At 38.3% G+C, this 14,664-nt stretch overlaps 3 protein-coding genes across 3 annotated transcripts; 2 read left to right on the plus strand and 1 right to left on the minus strand.

Moving 5' to 3' along the window:
• Positions 1–4,746, plus strand: LOC135671062 (calmodulin-1). The gene is made up of 2 exons (XM_065178959.1): positions 1–208; positions 4,149–4,746. Exons 1-2 carry the CDS (start codon positions 133–135, stop codon positions 4,520–4,522), a joined length of 450 nt encoding a protein of 149 aa, XP_065035031.1. The 5' UTR covers positions 1–132; the 3' UTR covers positions 4,523–4,746.
• Positions 4,747–6,872: 2,126 nt separating this feature from the next.
• On the plus strand, positions 6,873–9,701 carry LOC135671060 (dihydrofolate reductase-like). Its single transcript, XM_065178957.1, has 6 exons — positions 6,873–7,085; positions 7,166–7,258; positions 7,344–7,442; positions 8,082–8,123; positions 8,437–8,668; positions 9,276–9,701. Exons 1-6 carry the CDS (start codon positions 6,888–6,890, stop codon positions 9,437–9,439), a joined length of 828 nt encoding a protein of 275 aa, XP_065035029.1. The 5' UTR covers positions 6,873–6,887; the 3' UTR covers positions 9,440–9,701.
• A 485-nt stretch (positions 9,702–10,186) lies between these two features.
• LOC135671061 (calmodulin-binding protein 25-like) lies at positions 10,187–11,054 on the minus strand. The gene has a single exon (XM_065178958.1). It carries the CDS (start codon positions 10,982–10,984, stop codon positions 10,388–10,390), a length of 597 nt encoding a protein of 198 aa, XP_065035030.1. The 5' UTR covers positions 10,985–11,054; the 3' UTR covers positions 10,187–10,387.
• Between the last annotated feature and the right edge of the window lie 3,610 nt (positions 11,055–14,664).

A 14,664-nucleotide genomic window follows, 5' to 3' on the forward strand; every position in this document is an offset into this window, starting at 1 on the left:
ATCTCTGCGGTGTGCGAAGTCGAGGGCATAAAACGCTCGCGTCCTCTGCTTCGCCACCTCTTGTTCCCCTTTTGTTCCCAGATCTCCCTAATTTTCTCTTGCGAGTTCGATCGATCGATCTGCGGAGGCGGCATGGCCGAGCAGCTCACCGACGACCAGATCGCAGAGTTCAAGGAGGCCTTCAGCTTGTTCGACAAGGACGGCGATGGTCAGACCCTCTCGATCCCATTATGCTCTCCTTCTTCTTTTTTTTTTTTCCTTTTTCTTATTTGTTAGACCTGTGCAAAATGTTGTTCTTTCATGGTTTTTCTATTCACCTTTTGGTGTTTGATCATGTCAATTAGACGTGTTGGTACTTGAGAGTTAACAAGTCTAAAAATCTCTTCATGCTTTCCTTGTGAGGTTAAATTGCTTGATAACTTTCGATGCTTTATTACAGACAGGCTGTTAAGTGTCATTCCGCTAGCTTTTCTTCTTTTTTTTTTATTGGAGATATTTTATGATTATTCACAATCTTTTCTTCTTTATTTTATGATTACTAGATCTACAGCTTTCTTCTTTCTACAATACCAAAAGATCACTATTTGTTTCTACTAATTTGACCCTACTGCTGATTTGGTGAAATCTGATATGTTTTGAGTGAAAAATCTGTCTGGCGATTCTTGTATCTCTTAAGTAAAACTTATACCTATATGTATGGTTTTCAGGACCATGTAGATAATTCTTTTGCAGCCAGAATAAAAATTACTTTTGAGATGAATTCATCTACATGAAGGAGTCTCATTTTTGGTGTACCATTTGCTATAATATTGATGTTAGCAATTTTTGTCTCTCTTCTCTCCAGTATTGCTAATGCTCATGTGCCATGTAGTGAGCATCATGATTCCATCTCCACACATCTGACCATCTGTTTGCTCTATAACTTTTAATTTTTCTTCTGCTAGATTATCTTTCCTTTTACTGATCCTCATTTCTGAAAGACGTGGAGTACAAAGTATTCATCATAACCATGAACATATAAAGAAAATGTGTATTATGCTGCCTGTTGGCTTTTTTTTTTTTTGCACTTTTAGCAAAGGATGGTTGCAAATGAATATTCCTTCTCATAAATAAAAAAGAAACATTTGTAATGTGTTCGTTTTTGGATTATTTGGTTGTTCCTAAATTTTTTTTTATAAGATGCATATTACCTGCATAATTTGAGAGGATTCATGTTTTGGTATCTTTTTAGTACACTGTCATTCCTAGCTAATGCACAAATGCAAACTGGAAGTGGTCACAGTATTGCTCCATAATAGTTGGATGCAATATTGATGAGATCACTATTTATTATCAGAGACCAGGTGGGGGAAGTTACCTACTTTTGAGTTTTATTAGCTGTTACTACAGTATCAACATAACATCAACCCAAATAACCTTTTTTATGTCTTGTTGTTTCCAATAAATGTTCCCTTCAAACTATTTGATGTGCTATTACTTTGCTATGATGAGTCACTGATAATTTCTTAACTATTTCTGTGGACCTGCCCCAATAATCTTTGCTAACCACCTAGGTCAAAAGAGAGTCAAGTGCATGAGTCAGACTACAAAGGTTGTTTGTTTGTTTGTTTGTTTCATTTACATATTAAATTAGTCAATAAGATTATTCAGAGTTTTAAATAAGAAATAAACCATAATTCTGGAGGCAAATTCATCCTTACCATGAAGTTTGCCTCCTAGCTCATAAAAGATTTAGCTCAGCCTTATTAAGTTGTTTATTTCAGCAAGAAGCTTTTACCTTTCCATTTTTATCTAAAACAACATGGTAGATATCACCAGCCATCTTGCCATCTGGCATATTCTTCAGAAATTATCTAATGGAGAAACCAAATGTTTTGCCGTACTTGGTAAACTGTGGTTATTGGCTACTTTCTGAAGTAGTCGATGCCCTGATGGAACCAAGCTGGTCTCACTGACTGGTATCTGAACCTGGCATTTTATTTAAAATTGTAAAATGGAAGTTTCTTTTTTGCTTCTAAAATGTAATTCTGTAGCTAAGATGTAGGTAACATTATGAGTGTGTGGTTGATCATCGGAAGAGCCTCAGCATTGTGATGCAAGAACTATTCAAATGCTCGATCTGATGACTCAAGCATGGCCTTTGCTGGAATTCCCTGGTTTTTTTGGGTGTGAATCATTTTTAGGTCTTTTGATAATTATTGATTTTATTAACAAAGTCAAAGCAAGGCCTCAGCACAACACAATATTGGCAGATTGGTTGATACTATTGTCCATTATGTGTCATACTGATCTCACATTGTACATGATCATGGAGATGCGTGTTTTCTTACTTGCGTTTGTACACATGCAAGTTTATGGAGAAGTGCAGTGCATTTATTAATTCATATCTAGAATGTCCTAGAGAAAAAGAACAGAGTTTCAGATGAAATTTTAGGTAGATTATCAATGAAATGGTTCGAATTGTTTAATGTGTGTTTATGGAAGGTACTTAAAGAGGTTAGCAACTGATTATATCGTTTGCTATATTTAAGTTGTATGGAATGCTTAAAAAGGTTAACAATTGATTATATTGTTTGCTATATTTAAGTTGTATGGAATACTTACATTAACAATTGATTTGTTCATGTGTTGTTACTCCTGAACACCAAGAACCCTTTTGGGAGCCGAGGAAGATAAAATCTTGGATGGTTTGATATGCAATGCTCCAATAGTCCCATATCAGGAGTTGATGATGGGTTGTACTAGTATATAAGACTGAATTGGTTTAGTTTAGTACTAATAATCTGGTCATATGTCTTTAGAGTTATGCAGTTCTAGACTCATTATTATTCCAAGTTATTATGTCAGTATGTCCATCTGGCCACATGATGTCTGATAAATGTGCTTTTTCTTATATTCAGCGTTGTGGAAATGTGGGGAGAATTAGAGGGAATAATCTCTGTGTGATACATGACAAATTTATGTTTCAAATTTCTTGTGTATGGATTTGCATATGTATAGTTTTTAACTTGTTTTCCTATCTTCACTTTTTGAATTTCTCCAGGTAATTTCCAAGATGGAGATATGGAATATCTATCAAACTGAATGATTTTTTATTTCTTTGATTATGGTGTATCTTCACTCATATTTAGATCAATGAAATTATCCCTGAGTACACAGGTGATTATGTTCAGTGATGGCAACCACTCATCTTGTAAATGTTACAACTTGTTAGGATGGTGTGCCTCCTATCAAACAACTTTTCTAGGCAGATTGCATTGGTTGGACAGGGGACATGTTGTATCACAACTAGGAACAGAAGTGATACATGTAAAGTGAACATTGCATGCGTCCAAGTTGTTTGCTTTTCATCTTGTTGCTCTAGTAACTGTCTATTTGGATAGTGACTTCTATTTAGACACTAAATGTTTTTTGTGTTGTATAGTATAGACAAATCATGTATTTAACTACATATGTTAGTTATACGTTGTGTCTATGAATAAAGTTCTTTGAATTTATAGCAATTGTTTTGTTTGATAGAGATAATAATGGCTATAAGATTGCTTCTCGAATGCTGTTATTAGGACCTTTTTAATTATCTACTTGACAGATTCATTCAGACACTGTATATGCTTCATTTCAAACTTGTGAGCTAAACCTCACAGTTCTGTTAAGTGGAAAACATGAGATTCTATTTCTCCTAGTGGTAGCAGCAGTTATATGCTGTTAATACGATTGAGCATATCAAAGCCATAGGGGCTTGATCATTTTGATGACTGATGTCTATCTAGCCTACCTTATTAGTTAACTAATATCTGTTTACAGTTTTTAAGGGTTCTGTATTGTTTGCCTAAACATAATCAGAATAATTCTAGAACTGCATAACCCGAAAGACATATGACCAGATTATGGTCTTGGGCTCAAATTCCGCCTTTGCCGCTTATACATTTGGGAAAAAAATTCTAGTTAAAGAAAATGACCTGTAGTTTTGGATGGAATTCAGTCGCAGATTTGAATAGATTTTTTGTTGCTGAATCTTGGCTTTATTCGTAAGCTAAGAAAAAGTCTTTGAAATTAGATTAACTTGTCAATTTTTTAAATATGAAGAATAAAATTTCTAGTTATATATTTTTTGAATTGGATTTTTGTTCTCTGTGGAATTCCAACAGGCTGTATCACAACTAAGGAGCTTGGAACTGTGATGCGTTCTTTGGGTCAGAACCCTACTGAAGCAGAACTACAAGACATGATAAATGAGGTTGATGCTGATGGCAATGGTACAATCGACTTTCCCGAGTTTCTTAACTTGATGGCTCGCAAGATGAAGGATACAGATTCAGAGGAGGAGCTGAAGGAGGCCTTCCGAGTGTTCGACAAGGATCAGAATGGCTTCATCTCTGCTGCTGAACTTCGTCACGTCATGACCAACCTCGGCGAGAAGCTTACAGACGAGGAAGTTGATGAAATGATCCGTGAGGCCGATGTTGATGGTGATGGTCAAATCAACTATGAGGAGTTTGTGAAAGTGATGATGGCGAAGTGATTCCTCACAATAAGATAGAAGTTGGCGTGAGTTGTAAAATGTCATTTTATTTTCCAGCCGGTAGTTACATCCGATTAGCCTTAGTTGGAAAATTAGAACTGGGTGTCCTTCATCAGTAATTGTTTCATTAAACTTGACTTTGTTGCTTCATTAACTTTAAAGCGTTTGCGTTTGATTTCCGATGGAACTATTTTATATAAATATTTCTTGCGGTCTTGTTATAATTTTTACGTCTTGGAACATTTGCCCTTTGCTTGACCAAGCATACCTATGTGCTTCGCTTGCAATTTGTTTCCTTGTTTAGTCATTGGAAACCCCTTAACTAATTTTGTGCTTATGCTTATAGTTCAGGTAGTTTACTTGTTCCTTTTAGAACACTTATTTATCATCTCAGCTAACTGCTTGTACTACACTACAATCCATCATCTTGCTGCTTGGGTTGACACAGAGTTATCACTTGTTTTTCATGTGACATATTTGTACTGATTAAGTTATATTAGGAGAGAGAACTTTGCACTTGATAGGGGTGGTAATTATGATAAGACTCTTGTAACAGCAGCTGACGCCTCTGACAGACTGACAACACTTGGCCAGCATGGGCCAAAACGCCAATCGAGGCCCATTAACGATCGCTCAAGCTCGCCTCCTCACGACACGTCAACCGTAATGTCAGACGCCATCAGATGTACGATCCTGCTCCCTACGGACAGGCGCTCCAGGTAACGCTAAGCTTCCGTATAAATACCCTTGTGTTCTAAGCAAAAAAGAAAGAGAAAAAGAGATCACGCCACTCCACATCACTAATTTGATCGTCGGAGAGGTCGGGCCGAGCTTTCGACCTGACCCGTGTGCAGGACCGGAGACGAGGCGCCTCACACTGGGCGCGCAGGCGAAGGGCACCCAGGAGACGTTTGGGCGATTCCCCGACATTCAGACCCGAACAAAACCGCGTCGGCCCCGAGGACACGGCTTAAAGGTGTTTACACTAACAGCACTGATTAAGATATATTGGAAGAGAGAACTTCCTGCTATGGGGGAATTCTCTCGAACTCTCAAAAATTTTGGGGAGATCAACAATTAAGGAATAGAAAATATTTGATATTTTTTTGTTTGTCTGTCTATAGAGAAAATTAAGTTCATCACTAGATCTCTTATAGTAAAAAAAACCCACTTAAAGTGTCTCTTTGTATCTCTATTTTACTAAGATCTTGAGATATGTATTTATAGTAATAACTCTTAATTTATTAAAAAAATTTAATGTAATTAGAACTTCTTCAACTTGTTTGAATTTAATTGGTACACAAAATATTTATCAATCCTAATAATCTTCATATTTATGAGGATTTTTTTACTTTTTACCTACGAATTTCTTTAGATTCATTCTAGAAAAATCCGGAAGCACCTAAATATTTTTCTTTTGCCTCTCTTTTATTAAGACTTTATGTTATAATACACCGTGTATTTATCGCATAAAGTCCTAATTCACTAACTAATTTTGAATTTAATTGATACATATAAAATATTTATCAAACCTAATAATCTCCATATTGATGAGTATTTTTTTTTTTACTTTATTCCTTCGACCTTCTTTTTGAGAAAAATTCAGAAGCACCTAAATATTTTCCTTTTTCCTTTCTTTTACTAAGACTTTAAATGTTATAAATACACCATGTATTTATCACATAAAGTCCTAATTCACTTACTACTTTCTTTTTGAATTCCTAATTAATCCTAATCCTCTAAAAACTTAAATCTAAATAGTACTTCAAATAATTTGAATATAATCAGTATTCCTAAATAATTACCAACCTTTATAAAATAATATGACAACTTTATCATTTAAGATGGTAAATATGGATTAAAGTTAGTTCATAATCAGCTATCTTATTATCGAATGTTCTTCTTTCTTATTTATACAGGTTAGGAGAAAGAATTTTCTTTAACAAAGTAGTAAGATTTTTTTGTACAGTTGAAAAAATTTTATCTGCTATCATGCCCCTGCAAGATAATGCTTCTGTCGAAGATGTCGATCTTCACCAAAAAGCCACACTTGGGGCGTTGTTATAGTGCAAACTAGACCTAGCGAGAGGCAAACTTGCTCTAAGCAAGATATAAGATGTATTTTGCATTGAAATTTATTGAATATTTTTTATTTATACATATTAAGATGAAAGATTTTTCTCAACAAAATAACGAGATTTTGCTATCATCCTCCATAAATGCTACAAAAATGAATCAAATCAGACAGTGATCGAAGCATATAAACTACCAGTCGTGAGGTACAAGTGGTAGCTGACACAAAGAGGCAGGCGATGAATTGGAAGTAGGTAGCAACTAACCACCCCCCATGCGCTATTAATACCACATGAGAAGAGAGGCGGGCCGCGACATCTTCCTCTTCTTCTTGTGCTTGCACAACTCAGGGGAGGAGGAAAGGAGAAAGATGGACGGGCAAGAGAAGAAGATGAAGGTTCTCTGCCTCCATGGCTTTCGAACCAGTGGGAGCTTCTTGCGCAAACAAATCAGCAAGTGGGATCCTTCCATTTTCCACCACTTCCACTTGGTATCTCTCTCTCTCTCTCTCTCTCTCTCTCGCTCTCTCTAGAAAGAAGTATTGTTAACATCATCTTCTTCCACCTACAGGACTTTCCGGATGGTATATATCCAGCAGGAGGGAAGTCGGACATAGAAGGCATATTTCCACCACCATACTTTGAGTGGTTCCAATTCAACAAGGTAATGTCCTAAATTAGGGCTTCAGTCGATAACTCGATCTCGGTGCGACAACATCTCATGATAGCTTTGATATGTTGTTATATAGGAATTTACAGAATACAAGAATTTCGAGGAGTGTATCTCTTATCTGTGTGACTACATCACAAAGAATGGCCCTTTCCATGGATTGCTTGGCTTCTCTCAGGTTTCGTGCATCGTTGATAATGGAATGCTAGTTCTGCAAGCTAACTTGGTTTGATAGTAGAGTTAACGTATTGCAGAGTGATCCCTCTTCATAATAAATAATTATGGTTTTTTATTCATTGTTAAATTGGTGGTGAATCTGTCCTGTTCAGCATATGCCTCATTGTTAAATTGGTAATATTTTTGTCTGAATCATAGAAAATCCTTATTTTGTTCATTAGTTTTCCAAGCTGTTGGAAATTTCTGATATTCATTGATAATAAGAAGAATTTCTGATTGAAAACTTTGAAATGATTTTTTTTTTATTATTTGATTAGATAATAGTTAACTTTTTAAGAACTTATGAGTTGTTTCCAACTTTGAATAGTTACGCTTTGCATGTTCTTGAATGCTGCATTTACGGTTACCTCATCAATCATGACTTGATCGGAGTAGATGTAAAGCTATTTTTGAATAAATCCTGTGTTCTTAGATCATGCTCAGGTAGGTATAGGAAGGGATCTTGAGGTTTTGCTTTTTCATCTCCTTCTTCCAAATTAATAGTCTTTATGAGAAAGACTCTCTCATTCTTTCAACCCCAGCAAGTGGCTTGGCCATGGTGATCTGCAAGAGACTAATGATTTCTTTTCCTTTGTCACAGGGTGCAACACTATCAGCACTTTTGATAGGCTATCAAGCTCAGGTAAGCCACTGTCTTTCAAAAATAAAAGGAAAACATATCTTCTTTTTCCATCTTCATTAGTGTGTTCAAACCATAACCATTCTGTAAAACACAATTCTATCTGAACTCAACAACTTATGGTGTAAAACTATGAACATTGTAAAAGCAAGCTAGAATGTGATTGGTTACCAAAGCTGAATTGATTTTAGATCTGAAACAAATACTTGCTCAATATATATCGCTAATAGAAGCCTTAACACAATACGTTTCCTAGTATTATCTTATGTTGATTGTCCAGATTAAATTGATGTTTACCTTTATCATGTCTGGACAGGGAAAGGTACTGAAGGACCACCCACCAATAAAATTTTTGGTTTCAATATCAGGTAGCAAGTTCAGAGACCCAAGCATATGTGACATTGCTTACAAGGACCCCATCAAGGTGAAATCTGTGCACTTTATTGGAGAGAAAGATTGGCTGAAACTGCCTTCTGAGGAGCTTGCTGCGGCCTTTGACAACCCTTTGATTCTGAGGCATCCCCAGGGCCACACTGTCCCTAGACTCGGTTGGTATTTATTACCTCTTTTTTTTTTCTTTCTTCGACTTGAATCAAATTATAACTTACAGCATGAATGGTACAAGAGTAAGATGATGGTATACAGACAGGAGTTAGTTCTTGCATTAGGTATGAATTGCTTGAGATTCTGTCTGACTCGAGTGGCTCTCTGCAAGTTTACTAAGATTGTGTTTGAGCTCATCTTCGATTAAAGATATCAATATTTTTTAGGAATTTTCTTTTATTAAAGTGCCCTCAACATCAGAGTAATATCAGACGATTTGTTAAATCAACAGGTACAACACAGCAAACACAAAATTTACAAGTTGATAATTTAGCAGTAATTCAGATGGATTGATGCAACACAAATGCTCCATGTGAAGATAGCATAAATTAGATATAATATCTAGAAACAAAATTTACATAAAATGCTTTCTAGATCCACCTGAACGATAATGGCATATATATGAGTTGGTGTAGAGGAGATATATGGTCCATATATTACATTCTGTGAAGCAATTTGTATTGTGTTGTTTCATATGATTTGTTTGTCTTGTATCAGATGCAGTTCTCTGTACCACAAAATTTTGATGTGAGAATTGATAATTGCTGACAGATGAGGCAGCTGCGAAACAGCTATCGGAATGGACTGCAAGCATTACCAGAAGTGAATTCGCTTGCGGTACTTCTGTTCCGAAGAATGTTGAATGTGAAATGAACAACATCAAGCATGAAGCGATAGCTGATCCAAAATGCATCGAAGCTCCGAGTGCAGCTTAGGTTTCACCACATGAACCGGTAAGTAAAATAAAGAAAAGAACATGGTATGACATCCAACTGTTGTTTCTTTCTTTGAACAGCTACATGAACTTTGTAATCCTTCCACATGATGCATTTTGCTGAATCCAGAGTTCCCTTATCAGTCACAGAACACTACTCAATGAATGTTATATTCACAAATGTCGATCGCATATATTTCCCATCTGTTGTTGTTTCTTACACACATTATCAGGATTTAATCTTTCTTTCATTTCAGTCATTAGTGACAGATTCATTTAATTTATTGTCTCAGTTATTTAGGAATAATTATATGAATATTTTTATCATGAAGCCTTGTGCAAACAACCATCTCCTATTTAAGTTGACCATGTAGAAATCCTACTCCATTGGAATCTAATTCGACCCAACCAGAGTTGACCCATCCCCCTGGGCTCCACAATTGCTGCCTCCAATCCAAATCCACCCAGTGGATAGATATCATGCAACACAATAATAAACCGATAAAAGTTGCATCATTCTCACGTAATTAGAACGTCAGCCAGCATCCTTAAAGCACTCTGTGATCAGAACTGCAGTGGGGTGTTTAGATCAAGTCAACATCTTTGACTTGGTCCTGTTAGCTTTTAGACCCTATAGAACAGTCTTAGTGGCCCCTGGTTTGGTGGTCAACAAATTTGACTCGGGGGTCCAATTTTGACCCCGATTCCAGTGCACAAGGTGGTGAAGAGCTTTCCACCTCCGTATGCATATGAAATGTGAGATCTTTGCCTTGCAATTCTTTATGCTCTTTGGTGGTCATATCATATGCATCATATGCTACATTCAAGATGCAATTGCATGGAAGATATCATGGAAGTTAGAACAGGAAACTGTGGCCTCGCTTCCACCAAGTGTTTGATGAAATGAAAGGATGAGAACCCAACAGTAGCATCGACAAAGGAGCGTCCTTTACATGACGCCCCACGAGTCGAGGGACGAAAAGGCCGGGAGCAGCCCGTCGAAGTCAGAAGCCGGCCCGAACGAGCTGCCCTCGTCGCGGTCCAGCAAGAACGCCGAGGTTTCGAGCGTGGGCAGGTGGGTCTGCTGCAGGACCGCCGGCCGCACCGGCTCTGGCTTCACCAGCGGCTCGGCCAGATCCCCGTCCAGCCGGACGCCGGTGACCCGCTGCACCATCTCCCGGAAGTGGGCCGGGTCAGCGTTGATGTAGGTGGTGGGCGCTCGCTTAGACGGGCGCGACCTCCGCTTCGAGATCCTCCCCGCCGGGGTGGGCGCCAGCGGGTTCCGCCCGCGGAGGGCAGCGACGTCTCCGAGAGGGGAAGTGACTTGGTAACGAGGGGGAAGGACGGGGGTGCGGGAAGTGGAGGTGGTGGTGGTGGCGACGGAGGAGAGGGTGTCGTGGGAAGCTGAGGAGGAGGTGTCGGAGAGGGAGATCTGGAGGGCTCGCGTGAGGGCCTCGTTGTCGCGGGCGAAGGCCTCGTTCATCCACGCCGACTCCGTGCGGTGCATCCACGGATCGAGCACCGAGCAATTCTCCGCCATGCTCATCGTCCGCTCGATCTCTCGTCGGGCGCTCGACGGGCTTCTCAAAGAACTCGGATAGTTTGGTATGGGGGGTTTAATAGGCGCGTCCGTCGGCCACGTGTCCTTCAATCGTCCGCGTCGGGTGACGGCGTTTCGTGTCGGAGCGGTAGGGTTCATAGTTTATCTCCACCTTTAAACCTACTTAGGAGGAGAATCGTGACGTTGACCGTCAGGCCTCGTCGTCCCTGCGACCCACGCGCAGGTTCGTGAGTGCCGTCGAAATATTACGGTCCTGCCACCTTTCCGGAGACGAAACCGATAACCCCTAACCTTACGATTATTTACGACGCGGACCAGCGCGTGTTCGGGAATCTGGTAGAGGGTCGTCGGTGCAATTAATGGGCACGTCGATGGTTGTTACGGGGAAAAGAGGAATGGGGAAGATAAGAGCGCGTCAGCAGTGACGTGGGATCCGCTTGCGTCACGTCCAAGTGAGGATGCCGTCTGGTATGGCCATTCGGATGGACCAGAACCGTTTGATCTGATAGCTGACGGCTACGATCTGTTGCTCCTCCCTCTCGTCTTGGCTGCCCATGAAATTGGTACAACGAACCAGAACCGTTTGATCAGCCAGATGACGGCTACGATCTGCTGCCCGTGAAATTGGTACAATGGACCAAAGCCGTTTGATCAGCCAGCTGACGGCTACGATCTGCTGCCCGTGAAATTTCTACAATGGACCAAAGCCGTTTGATCAGCCAGCTGACGGCTACGATCTGTTTCTTCTCCCGCCCATTGCAAGCCTTCTCGTCTAAGCATCTCAAGTATCCAAGTCAATCAAATCCTCCATCGAATCTCCCACCATCTTTGTTCTATACTTGTGATCTTGACCATTAGAGATCATCTTTCACGGACAAATACTAGTGGCAATGTCACACTAAGAGGATTAAAGAGCAAGTCACCTCCACAATGATTCTTCTTGTCCATGGATTATTTAGATGCATGACTATTGGTCCCAAAATCTCGAAGAACTTCGTAAGTGCTTGAGAAATAATAGATAAAATTATATTTTAAATATATATTGATATATGTATTATTTAATAAAATTATAATTTAAAAGTTTATTGAATATTTTTATGTAATTTTACCCTTTTAATATTAAAAAGTGAATATATAATTTTTACTTTAAATAAATAAATAAAATAAGTGAAACGAATGTATGTATGTATGTATGTAATCTTATAAAAATTTTCATATGGCCTAAATATATAATAAATAACAAAAGAATTTTTAAAAATAAATAAAATAAAATATCAACTTATAAAAAATATAAATCATGCTATTTTGTCGCTAAATTATTTTGATAATATTATAATTTTAGATAAAATCATAAGATATTTTTAAATTTTAAAAATTATATTAGCATCCCACAAATACTGAGATGCTAATATTCCCACAAGTTTTGAACTAAATATTACCTAAAGGTAATATTAGAATTTGAGTACCTCCAATATAATATTTGAACTAAATATAATTTTTAAAAAATATCAAGTATTGATTCATATTTCAAATATACATGGAGCCCTCCATTTCCAATGTGTTATCAAACCCACTCTGGGCATCTCTCTCCATTGCTTTGATGGCAGACAAAATTGCATTAATTTGTTGACATTTGGGTGTAGGAGTCAGTTGTTTTTCTTTCTGTTCTTGGGAGGCCTGTATTTTTAAGTGTTGGACTTGAACAGCTACAGTAAGGTCCAATGCATGGCCTATTACTATGAACTATGTCAGAGGGCTGGTGGCTGGGTAATCTTGGAGTTTAATATAGACTTGATCCTTTTCGAACCATACAAGTTTCTTTGGATCATTGATTAGTGATTATGCAATCAACATCTTTGGCATGATATTAGAGAGGTCATATATTTGATTCTATGTATGTAATTAGTTCCTACAAAATGATTCTCTCTTCAGGGATTTTTTTTTTTTTTTCAGGAAGTGTTTTTCCAAAGAACATCTCTTAAAATATCTCTATGATAATTGTAAGACAACTAAAGCGTTATCTAATACGTATAATATTGATATCCTCCTTGAGTTAATTGGTCTAAAGTGTTTTTCCAAACTTTTTTTCTTGTCCGTAACAAACCTTTTGTTCTAGTTAGGGGATTAGTTCAGACCTCGGGCAAGGTAGGTCAGGTTGTTCATTTCTTCTCCGTCGTGGCAACCTTGGGATACAAGCGAATTGTAGTCGCTCTTGTCTCGATCTCTTGTGGGTTTCTTGCTCGAGACTATTGCATTGATGGCAATGTACCGGTTGGTTTTTTCAAGTATTTCAAGCATCGTTGTTGGTGTCCTTTCTACCAATGACTAAAAAAAATAGGAGGGCTTTAGTCCCATCATAAAGGACCGAATCACAAGCGAGGAGTGAATATTGTTTATGCCTCAGATCTTGTTGATAAATCGATTGATGAAATTCGAGAGTGTCTCCTCTTCTTCTTGTCTTAATTCGAGAAACATCATCGTCGTGAGTCTCGGGTATACATTTTTTAGAAAGTGGAGTTCGAACTCCTTTGCTAGTTAAGCGAAGAAGCTGATAGAAAGTGATTTCAAATGAGTGTACCACTCTCTTATTGAACCCCTCAAAGTGGTTAAGAAGATACGATTCATTAGGGCATCCGAGTTTACAAGGCAACGACATGCTCTCCTGGGTTGGTAGCACCATCAAAGATTTCCAACAATGAGAGGCAAAAATTAGTGGGGATTAGTTTCTCTTGGATATCTTGAATAAATGAAGATGGGCCCGATGTAGAGTTGATCTACCCCTCACCTCTGGATTAATGAAATTCATGATATATTTCTTTTAGGCACCAATCCATTTGTTGCAGTTGGATCCTCAAAGAGTTATCCGTTAAGTTAATCGAATGGGTCTCAAATTCAAGTAGAGCGGAGCGTTGGTGGGATAGCCTATTAAATTCTATGGTCAGGGAGCGAGATGCTCTCTTGGCTGATGGTTCGATAGGTCTTGGATGCTCATAAGTTGTTAGCAATTCGTCAGATGGAAAGACCCTAACAAATGTCGATGCTGGTGGCTACCGAGCTGTCACCAATGGCTGAGGCAATAGCGTTACCTGCTAGTCTGACCAAGGTAGGAGTGGAGCGATCGCCTGCATTATGCCGACTAATACTTGTATTTGTTGGGTGAGATTCAATAATGCTTCGATAAGAACGAGAAGATAGTTAGACGACACTCCTGGGGATAAGAATCTAAGGTCGTTAAATGAATGTTAGTATTGTAGTGGTACTTGCAATGAGGTGGGGAGCGGGTGGTTGCTGACCTATATGAGTGAAAGTGTTGTTGAATCTCGGATTTTGACGATGAAGTCAATTGTAATTTGTTTGATCTAATCTATATGTTGAGAAAAGTATGTAGGATTAACTACGATAGCAGTAAGACATAAAGCAGATGTTGTACCAGAGTCAAGATCGAGATCACTTTGGGAGTTCGAGGGTTCGACGGAAGTCCGGATGTTCATCAAAAGTTCTGCGGGAACCAATCGAGAATACAAAGAGGGAGAAAGACTGATAATACAAATTTTAAAGTTTTTCTTGATAATACAAAAGACCGATAATCTTTTGTATTAATCTTTTATGATCTTTGATATCTTTCATGTGATGATCATTGATGTAAATTTTTGCATATCTCCTCC

Source organism: Musa acuminata, unplaced genomic scaffold (assembly GCF_036884655.1).
Source record: "Musa acuminata AAA Group cultivar baxijiao unplaced genomic scaffold, Cavendish_Baxijiao_AAA HiC_scaffold_1137, whole genome shotgun sequence".
NCBI lineage: Eukaryota > Viridiplantae > Streptophyta > Magnoliopsida > Zingiberales > Musaceae > Musa > Musa acuminata.

Bases quoted from the DNA above. Each gene is read 5' to 3' on its own strand.
- LOC135671062 (XM_065178959.1), top strand. From the start codon at position 133: ATGGCCGAGCAGCTCACCGACGACCAGATCGCAGAGTTCAAGGAGGCC. The intron at 209-4,148 runs GTCAGACCCTCT...GAATTCCAACAG, and splicing joins GTTCGACAAGGACGGCGATG to GCTGTATCACAACTAAGGAG.
- LOC135671060 (XM_065178957.1), top strand. From the start codon at position 6,888: ATGAGAAGAGAGGCGGGCCGCGACATCTTCCTCTTCTTCTTGTGCTTG. The intron at 7,259-7,343 runs GTAATGTCCTAA...GTTGTTATATAG, and splicing joins AGTGGTTCCAATTCAACAAG to GAATTTACAGAATACAAGAA. The intron at 7,443-8,081 runs GTTTCGTGCATC...CCTTTGTCACAG, and splicing joins GATTGCTTGGCTTCTCTCAG to GGTGCAACACTATCAGCACT.
- LOC135671061 (XM_065178958.1), bottom strand. From the start codon at position 10,984: ATGAGCATGGCGGAGAATTGCTCGGTGCTCGATCCGTGGATGCACCGC.